Raw genomic sequence first — 22,791 nt, 5'->3', positions numbered from 1 at the left:
ATACCTAGGAAGAAAAAGTACATCTGGACAAAGAAGAATCCAATATAGCTAGAGCAGAATTAAGAGAGAAGAGAGCACAGCGCATGAGGGCATTTTGAAGGAGGGGAATGCAAAAGAAATACTCCAATTTTCCTTAGAGTTGTAGTTACGCAACTTGACAATGACTCAAGGGATGGGCACTAGGATACAGAGCCTTTCACTTCTAGGACTAAGTGACAGAAGGCTCTTAAAGGCGTAAAAACGAGAGGATGATTTTAAAATATGTTGGCACCTTTCTTTGGAGACAGTCTGCTTGGTAAAGTGCAAGATTTCCACTTCTCATCTGTGCCAGCACTGTCCAGAGTGACAGAGGGAGCTGGGTGCATCATAGCCAAGGCTTGATCCTCTTCGTAGCACAGCTGGGAGAGATTTGCCTTCTTGGCTGACAGCAAGTACAGAAATGCTGTGTCCCCATCCTTCCGTATACCATAGGAACTAAGAGTCCGGTCATCCACACATAGACACTGCCCAATGATCCAACGCTGAACACTAGGATGGAACCCATACTCCTGAAAAACCTAGACAAGGTGGAAAATTAACAGTAATCAGAGCAGTGCAATGGAAAGGGACTGAGAAACTGCCCTAGTTCTGAAGTTTGTGGGCTCTGTTTCAAATGATTCCAACATGCAGTTATCTGCAGCAATAAATGCTCTCTGAAAATCACTAGATTTAAAGTATTGGAGAAATTTCTTACCTGATAATTTCGTTTTTCTTAGTGTAGACAGATGGACTCAGGACCAATGGGTATAGTGTACTCCTGGTAGCAGTTAGAGATGGATCAGATTTCAAACTGACATCAGCCCTAGTACATAAACCCCTGCAGGAAGTGCAGCTCTTCAGTATTCTCCTCTAAAAGCATTGTGGATATATGTGTGACTGAATAATTTGAATAACTTGTTTAACTTTATAACTTGGTTAACTTGATTAATTTGAACTGGTTGAATTGGCTATAGCTGGAGACCACCAGTGCTCTCAACCGAGAAACGTCGACACCCGGTAGGATGGGTGTCTTAGATGAAGGAAAGCATGGCTTACCCTTGAATTACTCGCTCCCAGGGATGTCCCCCGAGAATTCCATGAGTAACGGCAGCCGTGGGTGGGATGCTGAGTCCATCTGACTACACTAAGGAAAACAAAATTATCAGATAAGTAATTTCTCCATTTCCTAGCATGTAGTAGATGGACTCAGGACCAATGAGATGTATAAAAGCTACTCCCGAACCGGGTGGGAGGCTGCCCATGACCCACTTAGTACTGCCCTTGCAAATGCTGTGTCCTCCCGAACCTGAACATCCAGGCGGTAAAATCTGGAGAAGGTGTGGATGGAGGACCATGTCAGCGCCCTGCAGATCTCAGCGGGTGACAGCATCTTGGTTTCCGCCCAGGACACTGCCTGGGCTCTAGTCAAATGGGCCTTGACTTGTAAAGGCGGTGGCTTGCCTGCTTCCACGTAGGCCGCCTTGATGACTTCTTTGTTCCAGCGGGCTATGGTTGCGCGCGAGGCCGCTTCCCCCTGCTTCTTCCCGCTGTGAAGGACGAATAGATGGTCCGCCTTTCGTACGAATTCTGACCTTTCCAGGTATCGGACTAGGAGCCTGCTGACGTTGAGATGTCGTAGACTTCGAGCCTCTTCCGAATTCTTATGCTCATCTGGTGATGGTAGCGAGATGGTTTGGTTGAGATGGAAGTGAGATACCACTTTGGGGAGGAACGACGGAACTGTGCGTAACTGGATGGTTCCGGGGGTGAGTCTAAGGAACGACTCCCGGCAGGACAGTGCTTGTAGCTCGGATATACGACGAGCTGAACAGACTGCCAGCAGGAAGGCTGTCTTCAATGTTAATAGTCGGAGAGACAGGCCGCGGAGAGGTCTGAAGGAGGGTCCTGCTAGGAAATCTAGGACCAGGTTGAGGTTCCAAAGAGGCACCGGCTACTTTAGGGGTGGTCGGATGTGCTTGACTCCTTTTAGGAAGCGGGAGACATCCGGGTGAGAGGCTATGCTGCCGCTCTCGCTCTTGGTGCTGTAGCATGACAAGGCCGCCACCTGTACCTTGATAGAGTTGAGGGACAATCCCTTCTGTAGTCCATTCTGTAGGAATTCCAAAATCACAGGAATTTTGACTGAGTGTGGTATGATGTCGTGGTCCTCACACCAGGATTCGAATACTCTCCAAATCCTTTTTTTTTTTTTTTTTTTAATTCTTTATTTATTCATTTTCAAAATATATAAACAAGAGAGTCACATTTGCTTATAAAGAAATACTGTGGGTTCATAATTAACACAATCCTCATTCCTCAACATCCAACAAATTTTTATAATAAAAACATAAAATCAAATTATATGAAACTTTTACTTAGTTGAGGTAATTTAACCAAAATCCATATCACTAAGTTCTCGACAATTTAATCCCACATCTAGCAGAATACTTTATGAGGAGGAGATTTGAAATCTTTTAAGGAAGTATATAGGAAAAAACCATAATTATCTATTCTCAGAAATGCACGTTACAGCAGCTTTCTATTTCTATTCCTTACTGGGTTAGAATATTAATTTTCCTGGCATCTATAAACTCTTTTAGTTGGTCAGAGGTGAAAAACACAAAACGTTCAACTCCTTTAGATAGGAAACATTTACAAGGAAACAATTTTTACAGTAGAGCCCAACCTCACTGCCTCTTTCTTGCCTGAGGTTTAAAAAACCCCAACGCCTGGCCTGCATGGCTGGGGCCAAATCAGGAAATGTTTTCACCGCAGCTTCATAAAAATTAATCGGATAAATATGATTTCATCACCATACCGATATCCTTAGTGGTAATAAATGAAACCAGATGTGTTCCTCTATTAATTACTTCTATTGTAGAGTCCTTTAAAAAACCTGTTAAATTTCCTTGAAAAGGAACGGTACTGGCATTCCCCATTCCTCTTGACGGAGGGAGAAAGAAACAGGAGTTAAATGGATGGAAAATTCCCTTCGCTTATTTCCAGTTTTTCCAATAAGAATTTCTTTAAAGTAGTATAGGAAATTTCCCCAGCTACTTTTGGAAAATTTATCAAGCGCAGATTTAAATGTCTTGATTTATTTCAAGAAATTCCATACGTCGGGACAAAGCTTCACTATCTTTAATTGCAGCTGTCTTAAACTGCTGGAACTCTTCCCCTTTTTTCTCCAATCCGGAAACTTTGCCCTTTAAGGAATCGACTTGGTTTTGTAAATCTGCAGATTTTTGCAAACATTGTAAACTGGAGTGATCCATTTTGTTATTCAAGGAGTTTATAGCAGCAGCCATCCCAGCCATAAAATCCCTTAAAGAGTCAAGCATCACCTGTGTGAGCCGCGTTGGAATAACAATCAGCTCTCTGCTATTAGCAACTTCCGCGTTCATTCCTCTTTCCAGCGATATACTGGTACCTGGTGACCCCGCAGACCATTGTCCTTCCACCGGACTCGATGTAGAGGGTCCCGGTTCTGTGCTAGCAGGAGTCCATGAGGTATTCTCCGGATTGGAGCTGGCTTGAAGCACTACCGGTTCCACTTTCCGTACCTCCTCCTCTGCCCTCTGAACAGGCAGTTGCCTCTGCTCGGGGCTTAGAGACACCTCCCCAGGCGTATTCAGCTCTCCCACGCCGTCACGCTCACCAGTTTCCTCGGTTCTCTCCTTCTGAACTGCTGGACACAAAGCCGAATATCTCTAGCTGAGAGTTCGCTGAAGGGGTCGTCGCAGATGGGTAAGTCCGAACTTTCCCCTTCCTCTTAGCAGGCATTTTCAAAAGAAGGAAAAAGAAAACAGAGTCTGCATGAGACCTCCGGCTTAAGGTTCACTCTGTGTGGCTATCTTGACTCCTCCCCATCTCCTCTCCAAATCCTTATGTATGTTAGGGATGTGGAGAACTTGCGTGCTCGGAGCAGGGTGTCAATTACTGCCCCCGAGTATCCCCTCCTCCTTAGGCGAGTCCTTTCAATGGCCAGACTGTAAGAGAGAATCGAGCTGGATCCTTGTGGAGGATCGGTCCCTGTTGGAGCAGGTCTCTGAGTTGAGGTAGCAGCAAGGGGTTCCCTGCCAGTAGTCTTCACATGTCTGCGTACCATGGTCTTCTTGGCCAGCCAGGGCCAATAGAAGTACTGGCCCCCTGTGGTGTTCTATCTTGTGGATGATCGCGCCCAATAGGGGCCATGGCGGGAAGGTGTATAATAAAGTCTCCTGTGGCCAGGTCTGTACCAGGGCATTGATTCCCTGGGACTGGGGTTCCCGCCTGCGGCTGAAGAAACTGGGTACCTGGGCGTTGAAGCGGCTTGCCAAGAGGTCCATGGTTGGTGTTCCCCAACGGTTTACTATCAATTGGAATGCTGTGGTTGACAGTTTCAATTCTCCTGGATCTAGACTCTCTCTGCTGAGGTAGTCCACTGCGACATTGTCTTTCCCGGCAATGTGGACGGCCGAGATCTCTGGAAAATTCATTTCCGCCCATGACATTAGGGGGGGTCTATTTCCAGAGACACCTGTTGGCTTCTGGTTCCTCCCAGACGGTTGATGTAGGCCACCGTTGTGGCATTGTCTGACATTACTCTGACCGCTTTGCCTCGGAGTCTGTGACCGAACCTTAGGCAGGCTAGTCTGACTGCCCGGGCTTCTAGGCGATTGATATTCCATCCCGACTCTTCTTTGTTCCATTGCCCTTGGGCGGTTAGCTCCTGGCAGTGTGCTCCCCATCCTCGTAGGCTGGCATCCGTGGTGAGTAGGATCCAGGTTGGGGAGGATAGTCTCGTTCCCTGGCTCAGATGGGCCTCCTATAGCCACCATCATAGTTGGGCCTGAACTCTGTCCGGGAGCTGAAGCCGTACGGTGTAGTTCTGGGACAGTGGATTCCATCATGATAGCAGTGAGCGTCGTAGAGGTCTCATGTGAGCTCGTGCCCATGGGACTACTTCCAGTGTGGATGCCATGAGGCCGAGAACTTGTAGGTAATCCCATGCTGTGGGGCGAAGTTCACTCAACAGGGTTCGTAACTGGGTCATCAGTTTTGATCTCCTTGTTGGTGTCAGGATGACCTTGTCTTGTTTGGTGTCGAACCGGACTCCCAGGTATTCTAGAGATTGGGAAGGCTGCAGGCAGCTCTTGTTTGTATTGATCACCCACCCGAGGCTCTCCAGTAGAGTCTTGACTCTGTTGGTTGCCTGGTGGCTTTCCTCTGGGGATTTTGCTCTGATCAGCCAATCGTCTAGATAAGGGTGCACATGGATTCCTTCCTTCCTCAGTGTTGCTGCCACCACCACTAAGATCTTGGTGAACGTCCGGGGTGCAGTGGCTAACCCGAAAGGTAGTGCCCGGAACTGGTAGTGTCGGTCCAGGATCGAGAAGCCTAGAAAACGCTGATGCTCTTGATGGATCGGAATGTGTAGGTAAGCTTCCGACAGATCCAGGGAGGTAAGGAACTCTCCCGTATCGCCCTTATTACCAAGCGTAGGGTTTCCATGAGGATGCGGGGAATCTTCAGGTAACGGTTGACCGCCTTGAGATCCAGGATAGGTCTGAACGTTCCTTCCTTCTTGGGAACTATAAAATAGATGGAATAATGGCCAGTATTTGTTTGTTGTGGAGGCACCAGTGTTATAGCCTCTAAGGCTAGTAATCTGGTCAGTGTAGATTACACTGCCATTCTCTTGGAAGGGTCGTGGCAGGGAGATTCCACAAACTTGTCTGGAGGGCGGTGGTGAAAATCCAGGTAATATACCTCTCGAATGATGGATAGGACCTACTTGTCCAAAGTTATCTCAAACCATCTTTGGTAGAATAGAGCCATATTGCCCCCTATGGCTTCTTCCTTTGGATGGGTCGGCTGATCTTCATTGTGGCTGGGGCCTGGGCCCGAGCTGGCTCCTCTTATTGTGCTTGTTCTGAAAGGACTGGCTCCGGCCTGGGGGGCGGGCCGTGGGCCGCTTGATATGAGCTTTTATATGGGTTGAAGCACTGTGATCCTCTGCCCCTGGAGGTTCGGGGGAAGGATCATTGGTTTCTCTTATTCCTGTCCTCCGGTATCCGCGGCAGTGGGGACTCGCCCCACTTGTTGGCTAGTTTCTCTATTTCGCTTCCGAACAGGAGTGTTCCCTTGAAAGGCATCCTTGTGAGTCTCGTTTTGCAGGATGCGTCGGTTGACCAGTTTCGGAGCCAGATTTGTCTTTTGGCTGCCACTGCGGATGAGACTCCTCTAGCTGCTGTGTGTACCAGATCCGAAGCAGCGTCCACGAGGAATGATTCGGCTGGTTCCAGGGCTTCCCCAGTAGTGTTGTTCCTGGTCTGTGCTAAGCAAGCGTGTGTCACAACGGCACAGCAGGCCGCAATCTGTAAAGACATAGCGGAGACGTCAAAGGACTGTTTGAGGATAGATTCCAGACATCTGTCTTGAGTATACTGGAGTGCTGCTCCTCCCTCCACTGGGATACTAGTGCGCTTCGAGACCGCGCAGACCATGGCACCCACTTTCGGACATGCCAGGAGATCTTTGGCGGCAGGGGCCAGAGGGTACATGGCTGCCAGAGCCCGGCCCTCTTTGAACGTGGTTTCTGGGGCATCCCATTCCATGTCAATTAATTGCTGGACGGCTTGTAATAGTGGGAAATGGCGGGAGGTCTGATGGAGTCCCTCTAGTAGTGGGTTTGTCTTAGGTTCCCCCGAGGCACTAGTGCCCGGGATGGCAAGCTCTTTTAAGCTGTGCGTGACCAGGTCTGGAAGTTCGTCCTTGGTGAAGAAGCGTCTCATGGTTCAATGGGGTTCTGTCCCTGGAGGGAGTTCCCCTTCCTCCAGGGGTTCTGACTCTTCATCTGAGATGTCTGTGTCCCCGAAGGTGAGGCTTCTGGGCGGTGGGATCACTTCCCTGAGCATAGAGGGTCCTGGCATGTTGAGGTCCTCTGGTGGTACCTGAGAATGCACTGTAGGAGGTCCCGGTTGCAAGTGGACGAAGGTATGCAGACCTTTGAAGAATTCCACCCAGGAGATAGTAGCTGGGTCTAGACTAGGGGGCGCCGTGTCCCTAGGGAGCCCCGTTTGAGGGGGGGTCCTGCTGTGTGATGCTAGGTCCAGCGTACCGCTCGAGGGGCTGGGGTCCAGTACCGGCTGGGGAGGGCCATGAGTTGGGACCCCTAAGGCCTCTTCGCACTGTATACACAGGGCCGTGGCCTCCTCATGCTGTGCAGCTCTAATGTGGCATGCTGGGCAAAGGCCCTGAGCTTTGAGCTTATTTTCAGGCGGTGCCATGGTTTGTGCGCGTAAAATACAGTTGTGCGCTCCGGTGTGCGAAGATGCGCGCGTAGGTATGGTGCTCGTGTGTAGAGCGATGTGCGCATGGGTCGAAGTTATGCGCTCAGCTCGTGCGCACGACATTGTGTGCACAAGGTATTTGTGCACACAGCTCGCCTTTGTGCGCACGGATTGAGACGGCGGACAGGGCGGCGAACAGGGCCAAAATGGTGACGGCGACCACGCGGACAACATGGCGACTACCTCGGAGGGTCTCCACATGGGAGGACCCTCGGATCTGACCGGGGTCTAGCCCTGCTAGGGCCGATCAACCCAGTGGCACTGGTCCCGGCTGACGAACTGTGTGTCTCCTCGAGCTTCGGAGACCAAAGACTTAACTAGATTTTTACTTTACCTTGTCCCGGTGCTTCCCGTTTCATTCCGGGTGTTCTCCGACTGCGGGGGGGAGAGGGAAAATACCTTCACCGCCTCGCTCGAGGTTGCACCCGCTGCATCTCAGCCTCACCCGATGTCGGGGTCTAGGTCCCCACCAAGGGTCAGCCGCCGGACCGAGGCTCACCTCCAAGGGATTGTGGAAATCACCTCGGGAATCTGGACTGGGGGAGGGACCCAACGGGTGTCACCGCAGGAGAGCAGAGCTTGTCTGTAGAGATAAGATTTCTTTGGTAAAATTTTCTCTAACACTATGCTAGCATGCATAGAGTCCCTAACTGCTATGGAGATGGAAAATACTGAAGAGCTGCACTTCCTGCAGGGGTTAATGTACTAGGGCTGATTTCAGATTGAAATCTGATCCGTTTCCAACTGCTATCAGGAGTACACTATCCCAATGGTCCTGAGTCCATCTGCTACACGCTAGGAAAAAGCATACATCTAAGACTATTTTAGAACAGTAAGGCAAAAAGTATGCATGCATCTGGAAGAGAGTGGGGAAAGCAGAGAGTAAAAGGTAGTGTAAACTGAACTAGATGAGGAAAACACGAACAGCAGGGAGGGATGTTGAAAGGGAGCTGGAGGGGGAAAGAAAAGAACTATCTTGAAAAAGGGAAAAGAGCAGAGATATGGGGAAACAGAATAAGAGGTGAAAGAAGATAGGAGATGAAAAAGGGGATGAGAAGGTCACAGAGGGTTAGAAAGAAGAAATGTGGAAAAGAAGATTGATAGGGAGGTGGAGGGTGAGACATAAGAGATGTGTGGACAAGACAGAAAAGGTGAAAATGTGGTGAGGGAGGGAAGAAAAATGAGAGAAAAATAATTTACATGAAAGAAATGTCAGAGTGGGTGAATTGCAAAAGAAATAAAATAAATATATCATGCAACAGCAAATGAAACTTGGCCTGATGTCATGAGGTTCAATGAAGCTGCGTGCTTTCTCAAAAATGGTGTGCAATACTGAACCATATAGATCTGCTAGATTGCTAGGCGGGATTGGAAAGCAGCATTCTGATAATGCCTTTTCCCAAAACAACCTTGTACGCAACCTGAGGGCACTGTAACATAAGCAGAAGACTTCTTAGTTCATTTTAGGATGGATTCAACAAGCAGAGACTGGTGTGGTCGTTGGACCTTGTTGAATCTTTCAGCTGTCTGGACATGGAACTGTGTCTCCACCTTCTTACTCAATGAAAATAAGAAATACCATAGGTATTTCCCATATTATCTTACATACATCCTGATAGAGAGAGGGCAGGTACTGCCACAATCTTTTCTGAAGTATTGAAGTACTTGAGAAGGCCAAAGAAAGATACTCTATGCTCACCCTGGACCTGTAACTCAGAGGGAAATGCCTTAGAAATTGCCTGGAAACAAACAAACAAAAATAATAAAATAATCAGAAAAGATCCTCAGGCTTGGAACTGCTCCTAGATTGTGGAGGAAACAGATTATCAGAGAGACCAGAAGAGTGCTGTTGTTCAGTTCTGCCCTCTGCTGATCTCTAAGATGACCCGCAGGAATCTTTGGAGTTGCTCTCAAACTGGAGAGAAGAGCTGAAGCTGCAATCTATAAGTTATCTGCATCTCGGTGTTAAATGACAGCTTTTGGGGCATGGTCTCAGAGCAATGAAAATCAGAAGTTTCCCTCACTGAGGCTTTCATACTACAGAGTGGCACACTATTCACCAACATCAAATATCGACATTCAAAGTTCACTGTAGGTCCAAGAATGCCTGATACACAAAGAGGGGACACAAAAGAAGGACTACTTGATGCGTCAAGCGTTGTTGATCCAGGCAATGCAAGTCACGCAAGCACCCTTCATGGTTTGAGCAACCGCTTCTGTAATTTACTTCACAAGTTCTTCCTTGAAGATAGTCAAAACAAAGATTCAATGGTATCCAGCAACTAGACTGACCTTCCTCGGCTTGCTTCAAGGGACACTGGTGGACATAAGCTGGACTTGCAAAGAGACATGGTTGCAAGGAAAAGCTATCTCCCAAGCGAAGCTGCTTTAAGGGGTCAGATAGCACACTGAAGTATTCCCCTGCTCTCACAGCCATGCAACAAAAGGATGTGTCTCAATAGTCCTTGTCCTTCGATGGTGTTTGATGCTATGTCTCATAGTAACATAGTAAAGTCAGCAAATAAAGACCAAATGATCCATCCAGTCTGTCCAGGATGTTGCTCATGGTAGTAGCTGCCATTCTGTGCAATTACCCCCATGCTTTCTGCTAACAGTAGTAACTTCCACTCTGTGCAGGTTATCCCCATGCCTTCTATTAAGGGTAGTAGCTGCTGTTCATGCAGGTCTGTTAAGGATAGTACCTGCCATTCTGTGCAATTACCCCCACGCTGTCTGTTAAGGGTATTAATTTATTTATTTTTATTTACTTATTTAAAAAAATCTTATATTCTGCAAATCCTAAAATGTTCAATGCAGATTACACATATCACATACACATAATAGCCGCTCCATGCACGTTACCCCCATGCACCCTTTTCTTCAATTCCAACATCTAGCATTTAGGGATCTGTAGTGTCTATCCCATGCCCTTTTGAATTTGAATGTCCTCACCATCTACTATGGGAGGACATTCAAGGCATCCACCACCCTTTTCCTGGAGTTTGGTTTTGTGACCTCTAGTTCTTCAGTTTCCTTTCCATTTCTCCTAAGCTCAGTGGCTCAAGTCTCAAAAGCCCTCAGGCCAGTGCAAGTTGGTACAGCAAACGTGTACTCACTCTTTGGGCTAGCAATAGACTTTGGCATCAAAGGAGTCAAGGCATTCTTTAGCAACTCCTTACCTCCCGCAGTTAATGCCACTCCAATTCCCTTCTGCTTTGACGGCCTGAATGCCAGTTCAGTGGAACTGCGCTTCTTCTTAAGCATTGATGGACCTGAATTCTCTCCTTGTGTGATCCAATGGCATTCAGCAGCACCCTTGCACAGATGCTGCAGTTGACGACATCATGGCTATCACCTAAACACTTCTGAGCAAGCTGCATTGGGGTACTTAAGGGGTATCATCTGACTGCAGTCCATGCTCTTCCTGAAACTGCTAGTCTTCCTCTTAGCCATTTCAGGAAATCAATACAAGCAATGACTGTGTCAACAAGTGGACAACCAACACAAAAGGTATCAATACAAGGCTCGCGTAAAAAAGCAACTTTACTTACTGTAAATGGTGTTTTCTGTGGACAGCAGGATGGTTTAGCCATGCTGTCTGGGTGATAACATCCAGATGTCACAGGGTGGAGCTGCCTCTCTAAACTCGCAGAGCTTTCTCCTCTGCGGCTGTGTGGCTCTTCCCGCGCATCTTGTGCGAGTCTCTTGAGTTCATGATAAAGCTCATCTATATAGAGTACACTTCCATGTTTGTCCAGGGAAGCGGGAAGGTTCAGATGGCTAAATCATCCTGCAATCTATGGAAAACACCGTTTACGTTAAATAAACTTTCTTTTTTCTGTCGATAAGCAGGCTTATTTAGCCATGCTGTCTGGGAGTCCCAAGTTGACGGTTGCTTGTGTTAATCAAATATTCTAAGTCTCTAATTAGCAACCCAGCATACTGTGTACAGCCCTTAAGCTTTTTTGGATGTAATACTGCTGATCCCAATGCACTGTCAGCTGTTGATTGTTGATCAAGACAGTAGGTCTACAGAAGTCCTGAATTGGTACGTTATACAAGTACACTAATGAGGTCACTGCCGCTCTGACCTGATGTGCCTTAATTTTGTTACTGAGTACCACTGAGAGTTATGCATAACAGAATTGAATACACTAAGTTATCCAATTTGATAATGTTTTTTTCATTACTGCTTTCCCCGGATCGTTCAGATTGAAAGATGAAAAGCTAGGACATTCATCTAATTGCTTGAGTTCTTTTCTTGTAATAACTCATGGCCCTTTTGCAGTCCAATGTGTGAAGTATCTTTTCCCTTTTATTTGCATGTGGCTTAGAGAAGAAGATGGGTAATGAAATTGTCTGATTCAAGTGGAATGCTGATAATACTCTTGGTAAGAAGGACAGGTGTGTAACTTGTCATGGTGGAACTGCAAGTATGGTGAATAGTTTACTAGAACTTGAAGTTCATTCACTCTTCTAGCCGATGTGACTGCGACTCGGAAAACTACTTTCCATGTTAGGTACTTCAAGGAAATGGATTCCATAGGCTCAAAAGGCATCTCCATTGGGGTTCACCAACCTTCCTACCCCTCACCTGGGACCTGGTAGTTTGGAGGGGATCCCTTCCACAAGCACATCCAAGGACACCCGAATGGAGGGCATCAGGACCCAGAGGACTTTAAATCATAGCGAACAGCAGCATGAGTGGGGATACCAGCCTTCCTACTCCTTGCCTGGGACCTAGTGGTTTGGAGGGGGATCCCTTCTATGGGCACATCAGAGGACATCCGAGTAGAGAACATAAGGACCCGGGGATCTTTAAATCGCGGCAAACAGCAGTACGCCACCACCAGTATGCCAAAGCCATGTGCCAAAGAGGCGCACCCCTTATGCTGTTTTAATTTCTCAGCTGCCAGCATTATGGGAAAGAAAAGAAAAAGAAAGCAGTCATCATCAATGTCAACACCCACTCTAGTCTGTGGGTCAATTGACTTGCATGTCCACAAAGCTAATTCATCACTGCTGGAACTGAATACAGAATTAGCTGGGATCTCTCTTTCTCCCAAAACAGTCAGCTCCACCTAATCCCCAAGTTTCACCAGGTATGTTGCTGGGGAATCTCAGTGTTGCCTCTTATACTTCCAATAGCCCTCCAAGCTGTAATGGCTCTAAGGGTATACAGGGGGACCCAAGAGAGTTGGCAGCCTCTGGAAATGTACATATGTTGGGCGTTAGGTGCTGGAGAACTGGTTACATCAATGCTAGACCCCATCAAGTCTATGGACTGTGTGGGATGTACAATCCTGGTCCCCATGCAGTTTAATCTGCTTAAGGAGGGGTCAGGGGTTAATGCCCAGGAGGAACCAGTTGAAATACCTTTGAGTCATATGGAGTGTAATATCTTGGATTGATAATTCACTTTTGAATGCAGTGAATCAACTATGTGACTATTCTACAGTAGCCTCTTTGAAATTTTCTGATGTGGAAAAAAGAACTTCCAACTTGGAATCTAATGTTAGTTTACAGGCTGGAGCAATAGCTAACTTGCAGTTAGCTTCAGTGGCAAATATTAAAGCAGCTTAATTATATACATCAAAAGTTTGAGATAATGGAGAACAGATTACATAAAAAAAATTTACATTTATTAAATTTTCCTATTAATCGTTTCATGTCAGGAACAAAGGCATTTCCCTCTGAGTTACAGGTCCAGGGTGAGCATAGAGTATCTTTCTTTGGCCTTCTCAAGTACTTCAATACTTCAGAAAAGATTGTGGCAGTACCTGCCCTCTCTCTATCAGGATGTATGTAAGATAATATGGGAAATACCTATGGTATTTCTTATTTTCATTGAGTAAGAAGGTGGAGACACAGTTCCATGTCCAGACAGCTGAAAGATTCAACAAGGTCCAACGACCACACCAGTTTCTGCTTGTTGAATCCATCCTAAAATGAACTAAGAAGTCTTCTGCTTATGTTACAGTGCCCTCAGGTTGCGTACAAGGTTGTTTTGGGAAAAGGCATTATCAGAATGCTGCTTTCCAATCCCGCCTAGCAATCTAGCAGATCTATATGGTTCAGTATTGCACACCATTTTTGAGAAAGCACGCAGCTTCATTGAACCTCATGACATCAGGCCAAGTTTCATTTGCTGTTGCATGATATATTTATTTTATTTCTTTTGCAATTCACCCACTCTGACATTTCTTTCATGTAAATTATTTTTCTCTCTCATTTTTCTTCCCTCCCTCACCACATTTTCACCTTTTCTGTCTTGTCCACACATCTCTTATGTCTCACCCTCCACCTCCCTATCAATCTTCTTTTCCAGGTCTAAGTTGTAATTAATGAAGTGGAACAGGTGGGGTAGAGTCACATGCACTGTGAAGTTTGAAAAACGTGGATTTTGATTGGACATGGGGGATTTAAAAGATTGAGGGCTGATGCAATACAGTGTGCACAGCCGAGTATACTGTATAACCCGCAGCAGGACGCGGGTTGTATAGGCGCTAATTAATCCTCTTATGCAATAAGGGGATTAACGCCTCTACAACCCACATCCAACGCAGAGTGAATGTAATAGCGCTCATCACATGCAATTGCATGTGAATGAGGCTATTAGGCATTCACTCCGCGTGTAGGACGTACATTTAGCAATCACGAGCATGTGTTAATAGCTGAGCGATCTTTAAACCAGTACAGAAAAGCAGAAAAACTGCTTTTCTGAACTGCCTCCTACTTAATATTGGCCGGCGTCTGTTTTCCTAACCAGCGGACCGCCAATGCAGATCGGGTACTCGTAAGCAAGGAGGCACTAGGGGCACGCAAGCGGCCCTAGCACCTCCTTGCTAACGCGACCCCCTAATTTAAATATTGCTTGGTGCCCCCCCCCAAGGGGGGCACCTGGGGACGCATATTTATTGCATCGGCCCCTGAGAGAATGAATTAGAGTATGAATGATATACAGCTTGGGAAGCTGAACATTTAGATAACAATATATTATACCCTTCGCAACATGGCTTCCTTAAACATTACAGTACAGAGACCTTGCTGATCTCCGACAGACATTATGAGAGGATTCGACAGCGGGAAACATTACATTCTGGTGATGCTAGACCTGTCATCAGCCTTTGACACAGTAAATCACGATATACTTTTAAAAAGATTAGAAGAAATACTACGTAGCAAAACAATCGCCTGGTTCAGATCATACCTGAGTAACAGATTTTATCAAGTACAGATCAATAACGTAATGTCAAAAAATATAAACCTACAAACAGGAGTACCACAGGGGTCAGCTCTATCCGCTACACTCTAACATTTACCTGCTTCCTCTATGCCATCTTCTAGCAGGCCTGGGAATCATACATTACATATACGCGGATGACATACAACTAATCTTACCAACTGACTACAATTGAAAAAAATGTAAACCTAGCTAACATGTACTTTGACAACAATCAACTATTAAACCAAATGGAGCTAGTTATTAATATCAATAAAACTGAATTCCTACACCTAGAACGAAAAAACATTGAAATCATTCAAACACCAATAAAACTTATGAATAATCAAAAAGTAGAATTAGCCGAGAAGGTACGGAACCTCGGTGTGATAATTGACATGGAACTCAGCCTTACGCTCGCACTCATAATAGGACAAATCGATTATATCGACTTTGAGTAGGACATATCACCTGCTGGCAGGATAAGTCCTGTTCTTGGTCACACTCTCCTGATGCCTTTCCAACCTTCGATGTAATTTTTCCTCTCCATCTTTTTTCCACTCCATCTTTCCCTTCCCGTGACCCCTACTTTCCCAGAACCTGCAGTCTCTTAACCGTCTGTTGTAACCCTATTGTTAAATTACTTTTCTTTCCTTCCCGGACCTTATCGCTTTCTGCTAGTCTCTCATTAAGACTCTACCGTCAAGAAATTCCCTTCCCTCCATCCCTCTCTTGATCTGCTGACCTCCCCATCCACTGAAATTCTCTGAACGCCCTGAAGGTGATGTCTGTTTGAGTTTAGCCTTCTGTTCCAATGCAATGCTCATTCTTTATTTTAATATTTAACCTTACACTTTTTTAATTTCTATGTCTACAGTTTGTTTTTAATTGCCTGGCTTCCAGTTTGATGCTACCCCTGTTCGATGTAAAACTTATTTAGCCATTAACATGTTTCATTGTAAGAACATAAGAACATAAGAAAATGCCATACTGGGTCAGACCAAGGGTCCATCAAGCCCAGCATCCTGTTTCCAACAGTGGCCAATCCAGGCCATAAGAACCTGGCAAGTACCCAAAAACTAAGTCTATTCCATGTAACCATTGCTAATGGCAGTGGCTATTCTCTAAGTGAACTTAATAGCAGGTAATGGACTTCTCCTCCAAGAACTTATCCAATCCTTTTTTAAACACAGCTATACTAACTGCACGAACCACATTCTCTGGCAACAAATTCCAGAGTTTAATTGTGCGTTGAGTAAAAAAGAACTTTCTCCGATTAGTTTTAAATGTGCCCCATGCTAACTTCATGGAGTGTCCCCTAGTCCTTCTACTATCCGAAAGAGTAAATAACCGATTCACATCTACCCGTTCTAGACCTCTCATGATTTTAAACACCTCTATCATATCCCCCCTCAGTCGTCTCTTCTCCAAGCTGAAAAGTCCTAACCTCTTTAGTCTTTCCTCATAGGGGAGTTGTTCCATTCCCCTTATCATTTTGGTAGCCCTTCTCTGTACCTTCTCCATCGCAATTATATCTTTTTTTAGATGCGGCGACCAGAATTGTACACAGTATTCAAGGTGCGGTCTCACCATGGAGCGATACAGAGGCATTATGACATTTTCCGTTTTATTCATCATTCCTTTTCTAATAATTCCCAACATTCTGTTTGCTTTTTTGACTGCCGCAGCACACTGAACCGACGATTTCAATGTGTTATCCACTATGACACCTAGATCTCTTTCTTGGGTTGTAGCACCTAATATGGAACCCAACATCGTGTAATTATAGCATGGGTTATTTTTCCCTATATGCATCACCTTGCACTTATCCACATTAAATTTCATCTGCCATTTGGATGCCCAATTTTCCAGTCTCACAAGGTCTTCCTGCAATTTATCACAATCTGCTTGTGATTTAACTACTCTGCACAATTTTGTGTCATCTGCAAATTTGATTATCTCACTCGTCGTATTTCTTTCCAGATCATTTATAAATATATTGAACAGCAAGGGTCCCAATACAGATCCCTGAGGCACTCCACTGTCCACTCCCTTCCACCGAGAAAATTGCCCATTTAATCCTACTCTCTGTTTCCTGTCTTTTAGCCAGTTTGCAATCCACGAAAGGACATCGCCACCTATCCCATGACTTTTTACTTTTCCTAGAAGCCTCTCATGAGGAACTTTGTCAAACGCCTTCTGAAAATCCAAGTATACTATATCTACCGGTTCACCTTTATCCACATGTTTATTAACTCCTTCAAAAAAGTGAAGCAGATTTGTGAGGCAAGACTTGCCCTGGGTAAAGCCATGCTGACTTTGTTCCATTAAACCATGTCTTTCTATATGTTCTGTGATTTTGATGTTTAGAACACTTTCCACTATTTTTCCTGGCACTGAAGTCAGGCTAACCGGTCTGTAGTTTCCCGGATCGCCCCTGGAGACCTTTTTAAATATTGGGGTTACATTGGCTATCCTCCAGTCTTCAGGTACAATGGATGATTTTAATGATAAGTTACAAATTTTTACTAATAGCTAAAAAATACATAAGTTCAAAATAAATAAATAAAACAACATGTATCACTAAAAGTTAAGGATACGCTAAACTTATGGTTCTCAGGAAACTAAAACTATTACTAATTCCCACAAACTTTCGAACTATTCTTTAAGCACTAATATTTGCAAGCACCGATTACTGCAATGCCCTGTTCCTAGGACTACCATACACAACTTTAAGACCACTCCAAATATTACAAAACTCTGCCACTAGAATTCTTACTGGTAAGAGAAAAAGAGATCACATTACTGAAACTCTTTCAGAATTACACTAGCTACTCATTGAACACAGAATAAAATACAAAACACCATGCATAATTCATAGACTAATTCATGACAAAAAAGCAGAGTGGCTAAACACAGCACTGTGTGTCCATGTCCCACATCGAAATCTTAGATCAGCTAACAAAACCCCCCTAACCATTCCTTCCTTAAGGACAGCAAGACTAACCCAGGTCAGAGAGAGGGTCCTTGGCGGGACCTGTACTATGAAACATCATGCCCCTAGATATTAGACTACAGAAAAATTTCAAGCTTTTTAAAAAGAGCTTGCAAACCTGGCTGTTTAAACAAGCAATCTACAAAGAGAACGGAGAATAGAAGAGTATATAAAGCAGGCAGTGGAACATCAGCACACAGCACTTAGCTCAATAAGTGCATACATTTTTACTTTTTTATCCCACCACTAACATTAGAGAAATGATACAGTTCTAAAGAGATATACATGTAAATAAATCTGGTTCATGTATAAAAGGACAAGACTTATTACATTAATCAAATAGCCTTTATTATGAAATTATGTAACCGAACCTAAATGGCACTTTTATAGAACATATTACCATATACATTTTCAACACTACTTTTGTGCCTTTTTGTAAACCGTTGTGATGGTATATTACTTAACGACGGTATAGAAAAGATTTTAAATAAATAAATAAATAAATAAATAAATATTGAAGAGACGTTTAGTAAGGTATCTTTCAAATGGGTGGAGATGGAGGTAATAAGAACGCTTAATATTATTGATATTTTTATATTTTTAGTTAAAGATATTCCCCTGATGCAGGCACACAGGAGAGCCAAAAATGCTGCAGCATCAGGATATTTATGATATATCAGAGCAATATTATTTATTTATGAACTTTTATTTACCGACATTCAAGGAGTACATCATGCCGGTTTACAATGAACTGAAGATAGGAAAAATGAAATGAAGTTACAATGAACAGGGAAGGGGGAGGGGAAGGCGAGAGAAGTGCTAAAGGAGCAATTAAGAGATCAGAACGGAAAGGCAAATAAAAACCAAATGAAATTGTAAACTCATAAAAGATGAGAACAGCAGACAACTATATACATAATATACATGTAGTGGGTAAAGCAAAATTGCTTACCTTGTAATAGGTGTTATCCCAGGACAGCAGGATGTAGTCCTCACATATGGGTGACGTCACCGACGGAGCCCTAGCACGGGAAATCTTTCTGTCAAAGTTTCTAGAAACTTTTGACTGGCCCTGTGAGACCACTGAGCATGCCCAGCATGCCATGATATTCTCTGTCACAGGTGTCTCTCTTCAGTCTCGAATGTAGCAATAAGCTTTAGCAAAAAATAAAATAAAATGAATGAGACCCAACTCCACAGGGTGGCGGGCGGGCTTCGTGAGGACTACATCCTGCTGTCCTGGGATAACACCTATTACAAGGTAAGCATTTTGCTTTATCCCAGGACAAGCAGGATGCTAGTCCTCACATATGGGTGATTAGCAAGCTAGAGGCTGAGTCATTTTGTAGTGAAGTAACACTGAAGTATTGTTGCTGAAAATGAGTCAGCCAAAGATCACAGTAGGTTGGATGTAGAAGGAGTTGGGATTAAACTGGAAACAAGTTCTTTAAGACAGATTGTCCATAGGCTGAATCTTGTCGTCCTTGCTTGTCCAAACAGTAATGAGCTGGAAAGGTGTGAAGAGAACTCCATGTTGCTGCTTTACATATGTCAAGGATTGGCACTGAACGATAGTGTGCTACTGAGGTTGACATTGCCCTTACTGAATGTGCCTTTACTCGCCCTTGGAGAGAAAGGCCTGCTTTTTCATAGCAAAACTGTATGCAATCTGCTAGCCAATTGGATATAGTATGTTTACCCACTGCTTTTCCTGGTTTGTTTGGAGCATAAGATATAAAAAGTTGAGCGGATTTTCTGTGGACCGCAGTGCGGTTTATATAAAATGCTAGTGCACGCTTACAGTCCAAGGTATGTAAGGCTGTCTCTCCTGGATGGGAATGAGGCCTTGGAAAGAATGTGGGTAAAACTATGGATTGGTTCAAGTGGAATTCCGTAACTATTTTGGGAAGGAATTTTGGATGAGTACGGAGAACCACTCTGTCATGTAGGAACTTTGTATAGGGTGAGTACGTGACAAGTGCTTGTAACTCACTAACCCTTCTAGCGGATGTAATGGCTATGAGGAAGATAGTCTTTCATGTGAGAAATTTAAAATCACATGAATCTATGGGTTCAAAAGGGGAATGCATGAGTCTTGTTAAGACCAGATTCAGGTCCCATTCTATGACTGGTGGCCAAATTGGTGGTTTTAGATGTGTTAAACCTTTCATAAACCTACTGACAAGAGGTTGTGTGGAAATAGGTGCATCTCCTACCTTGTTATGGTAGGCTGAGATTGCACTTAAATGTACCCTTACGGACGAAGTCTGGAGACCAGAGTCTGAAAGGTGGTATAAGTAGTCTAGTAGAGAAGTAGTGGGGCAAGCAAAAGGGTCAATCTTTTTCTGCCTACACCACAAAGTAAACCGTTTCCATTTCAAAGAATAGTTCTTACGTGTGGAAGGTTTACGCGAAGCTATAAGCACTTGAGATACATTGGTTGAAAGATTGAGTGGCTGTAAGATCAAGTTTTCAAAATCCATGCTGTCAGGGATAGGGATTGAAGGTTGGGATGGCGCAACCGACCCTGATCCTGAGTTATGAGAGTGGGAGCTACTCCCAGACGAATTGGATCCCTGACTGAGAGGTCTAGAAGTGTGGGAAACCATACTTGTCAAGGCCAATATGGGGCTATGTGTATCATGGACCCCTTGTCCTGTTGTAGGACGAGCAAAAGCGTCCTTGGCTGGCTGGTTCTTCTGTTTGTGAAGAGAACAGAATATGTCCACTTTGTGATTCAGATGTGACACAAAGAGGTCTATTGTCGGTTGACCCCAACGTTGAAAGATCCTGGTCGCTACTGAGGGATCCAGGGACCATTCATGTGGTTGGAATTGACGACTGAGGCGATCCGCTAGTACATTTTGAATGCCTGCTAGATAAGTGGCCCGGAGAAACATTGAGTGTGTTAGGGCCCAGGCCCAAATCTGTGCAGCTTCTTGACAAAGGAGATACGAGCCCGTACCTCCCTGCTTGTTGATGTACCACATGGCTACTGTGTTGTCCGTTTGGATTAGAACAGTCTTGTGTGAAAGGCAGTCCTTAAACGCATGTAGCGCATAACGTATAGCTCAAAGCTCTAGGAAATTTATTTGAAATGTTGCTTCGAGCTTTGTCCAAGTCCCCTGTGTTTGGAGATTGTCTATGTGAGTTCCCCAACCCAAGGTGGATGCATCTGTAGTTAAAGTTATCTGTGGGACTGGTTGCTGAAAAGGTAGGCCTTTGCGCAAATTGTCCATGTTTGTCCACCAAAGTAGAGATGATCTTAGTTGGTGGGTTACTTGAATTGGATAATGTAGTGGTTGAATGGCCTGGATCCATTGTGATCGTAAGGTCCATTGGGTAACTCTCATGGCGAGCCGTGCCATAGGAGTGACATGAACTGTGGAGGCCATGTGGCTTAGTAAAGTTAGAAACTGATGAGCTGTCGTTTGTTTCTGTAAGTAAATGGATCTTGCTAGTAGAGTAAGTGTCTTTGCCCGCTCTATGGGTAGAATGGCCTTTGCTAGATTGGTGTTCAATTCTGCTCCCATGAATTGAAGCAGGTGAGTTGGAGTGAGATGGGATTTTTGATAATTGATGAGAAAACCCATGGAGTGAAGTAGGGTAATTGTTCGAGTCAGAGAAGTGAGAGCTCCTTGCTGAGATTGACTCCTGATGAGCCAATCGTCCAGATAAGGGAAAACATGGACACTTTGTTTGTGCAAGTGTCCTGCTATTACTGCCAGACATTTTGTGAATACTCTGGGGGCAGAGGCTAGGCCGAATGGCAGAACTCTGTACTGGAAATCTTGATGGCCCAACATGAAGCGCAGGTACTTGCGATGAGGAGGGAATATTGTAATGTGAGCATAAGCATCTTGAAGATCCAGAGAACAAAGCCAGTCTCCTGTTTGAAGAAGTGGAAGCATGATGCCTAGAGAAATCATCCTGAACTTTTCTTTCTTCAGAAATTTGTTGAGGTTTCTGAGGTCTAGGATGGGACATAGGCCTCTGGCTTTCTTTGGAATGAGGAAATACCGTGAGTAGAATCCTCTGCCCTGCTGAGTCCGGGGCACTGGCTGTACAGCCCTGGCTCTCAGAAGGATGGATAATTCTACTTGTAATTGAAGTAGTTGAGAATTCTGTTGTGGGAAGAAATGTGGTGGAGATTCTGGAGGAATTGAGAGGAAATTTAGTTTGTAACCTCGAGACACTATGGAGAGTACCCATTGGTCTGATGTTATGCTTAGCCAATGTGTGTGAAATTAGGATACTCTTCCTCCCACTGGCAGATCTGGTCGAGGATTTAGGGGATGGACTTGTTCTCTGGGCTGTGTTTCAAAAGTCCGCCGCTGGGCCTGTCTGTGTAGGGGGTTGCGGACCTACCCTTAGAAGTTTGGGGGTAGTATCTTTTGGCCTATAGTAAGAACGTCTGGTTTCTCTTCGAGGGAGGCGACGAGAAGATTGTGTAGAGGGATCTTGTGGTATTTGAGGCAGTTGACGTAAAGTCTCTGTGTGGTCTTTAAGCTGTTGTATTGCTTCTTGGAACTTTTCCCCAAACAAATTGTCACCGATACATGGTAGGTCCACAAGTTTTTCTTGGACCTCAGGCCTGAGGTCCAAGACCTTAAGCCATGCCCATCTACGGGCAGTGATTCCAGCTGCTGCTGCTGCTGCTCTGGAAGCCGTCTCAAAGTTGTCATAGACCGCCCTCACCTCATGCTTTCTGGCTTCTAGGCCTTTGTTGACTATGGCCTGTGCTGGTTCCTGGAATTGTGTAGGCAAAGAAGTAATAAATTCCTCCATTTGCTTCCATAGGTTCCTCTGATATTGTGTGATATACAATTGGTAAGCAGAGATTTTTGTGTTCAAGATGGCACTTTGATACACTTTTCTGCCTAATGAATCGAGAAACCTATGGTCTTTACCAGGTGGAGTTGATGAGCGTGGGCGCACACGTTTTGACTTTTTCTGTGCAGACTCTACCACCACAGACTGGTGTAGTAACTGTTGTTTCTGATATCCTGGAGCTGTCTGCACTAAATAGGTTGTGTCCACATGCTTATTTACTGCTGGGACAGAAGATGGATGCTCCCAGATGCGACGTTGAAGATCCAAGAGGACCTCATGGATTGGAATAGCCAACACTTGTTTAGGTGGGTCTACAAACTGTAGAACTTCTAGAGTTTGTTGTCTGATATCTTCTTCTGCTGTTAGTTTGAAGGGAATGGAGTCAGCCA

General features: G+C 44.8%; 1 protein-coding gene across 2 annotated transcripts in view; it reads right to left on the bottom strand.

Moving 5' to 3' along the window:
* LOC115085797 (ranBP-type and C3HC4-type zinc finger-containing protein 1-like) overlaps positions 1-22,791 on the bottom strand; it is a 288,361-nt gene that overhangs the window by 165,341 nt on the left and 100,229 nt on the right. Inside the window, exon 6 of one of the 2 annotated variants that reach the window (XM_029592219.1) lies at positions 272-557. The exons of the other annotated variant lie outside the window; for it this stretch is intronic. Within the exon in view, the coding sequence (XP_029448079.1) occupies positions 272-557 (286 nt within the window). The remainder of the gene's footprint in view (positions 1-271; positions 558-22,791) is intronic. 2 annotated transcript variants of the gene reach the window in all.

Source organism: Rhinatrema bivittatum, chromosome 2, assembly GCF_901001135.1.
Source record: "Rhinatrema bivittatum chromosome 2, aRhiBiv1.1, whole genome shotgun sequence".
Lineage (NCBI taxonomy): Eukaryota > Metazoa > Chordata > Amphibia > Gymnophiona > Rhinatrematidae > Rhinatrema > Rhinatrema bivittatum.
Note: the sequence above shows the minus strand (reverse complement) of the source record. Positions and strands in the feature narration are given on the sequence as shown.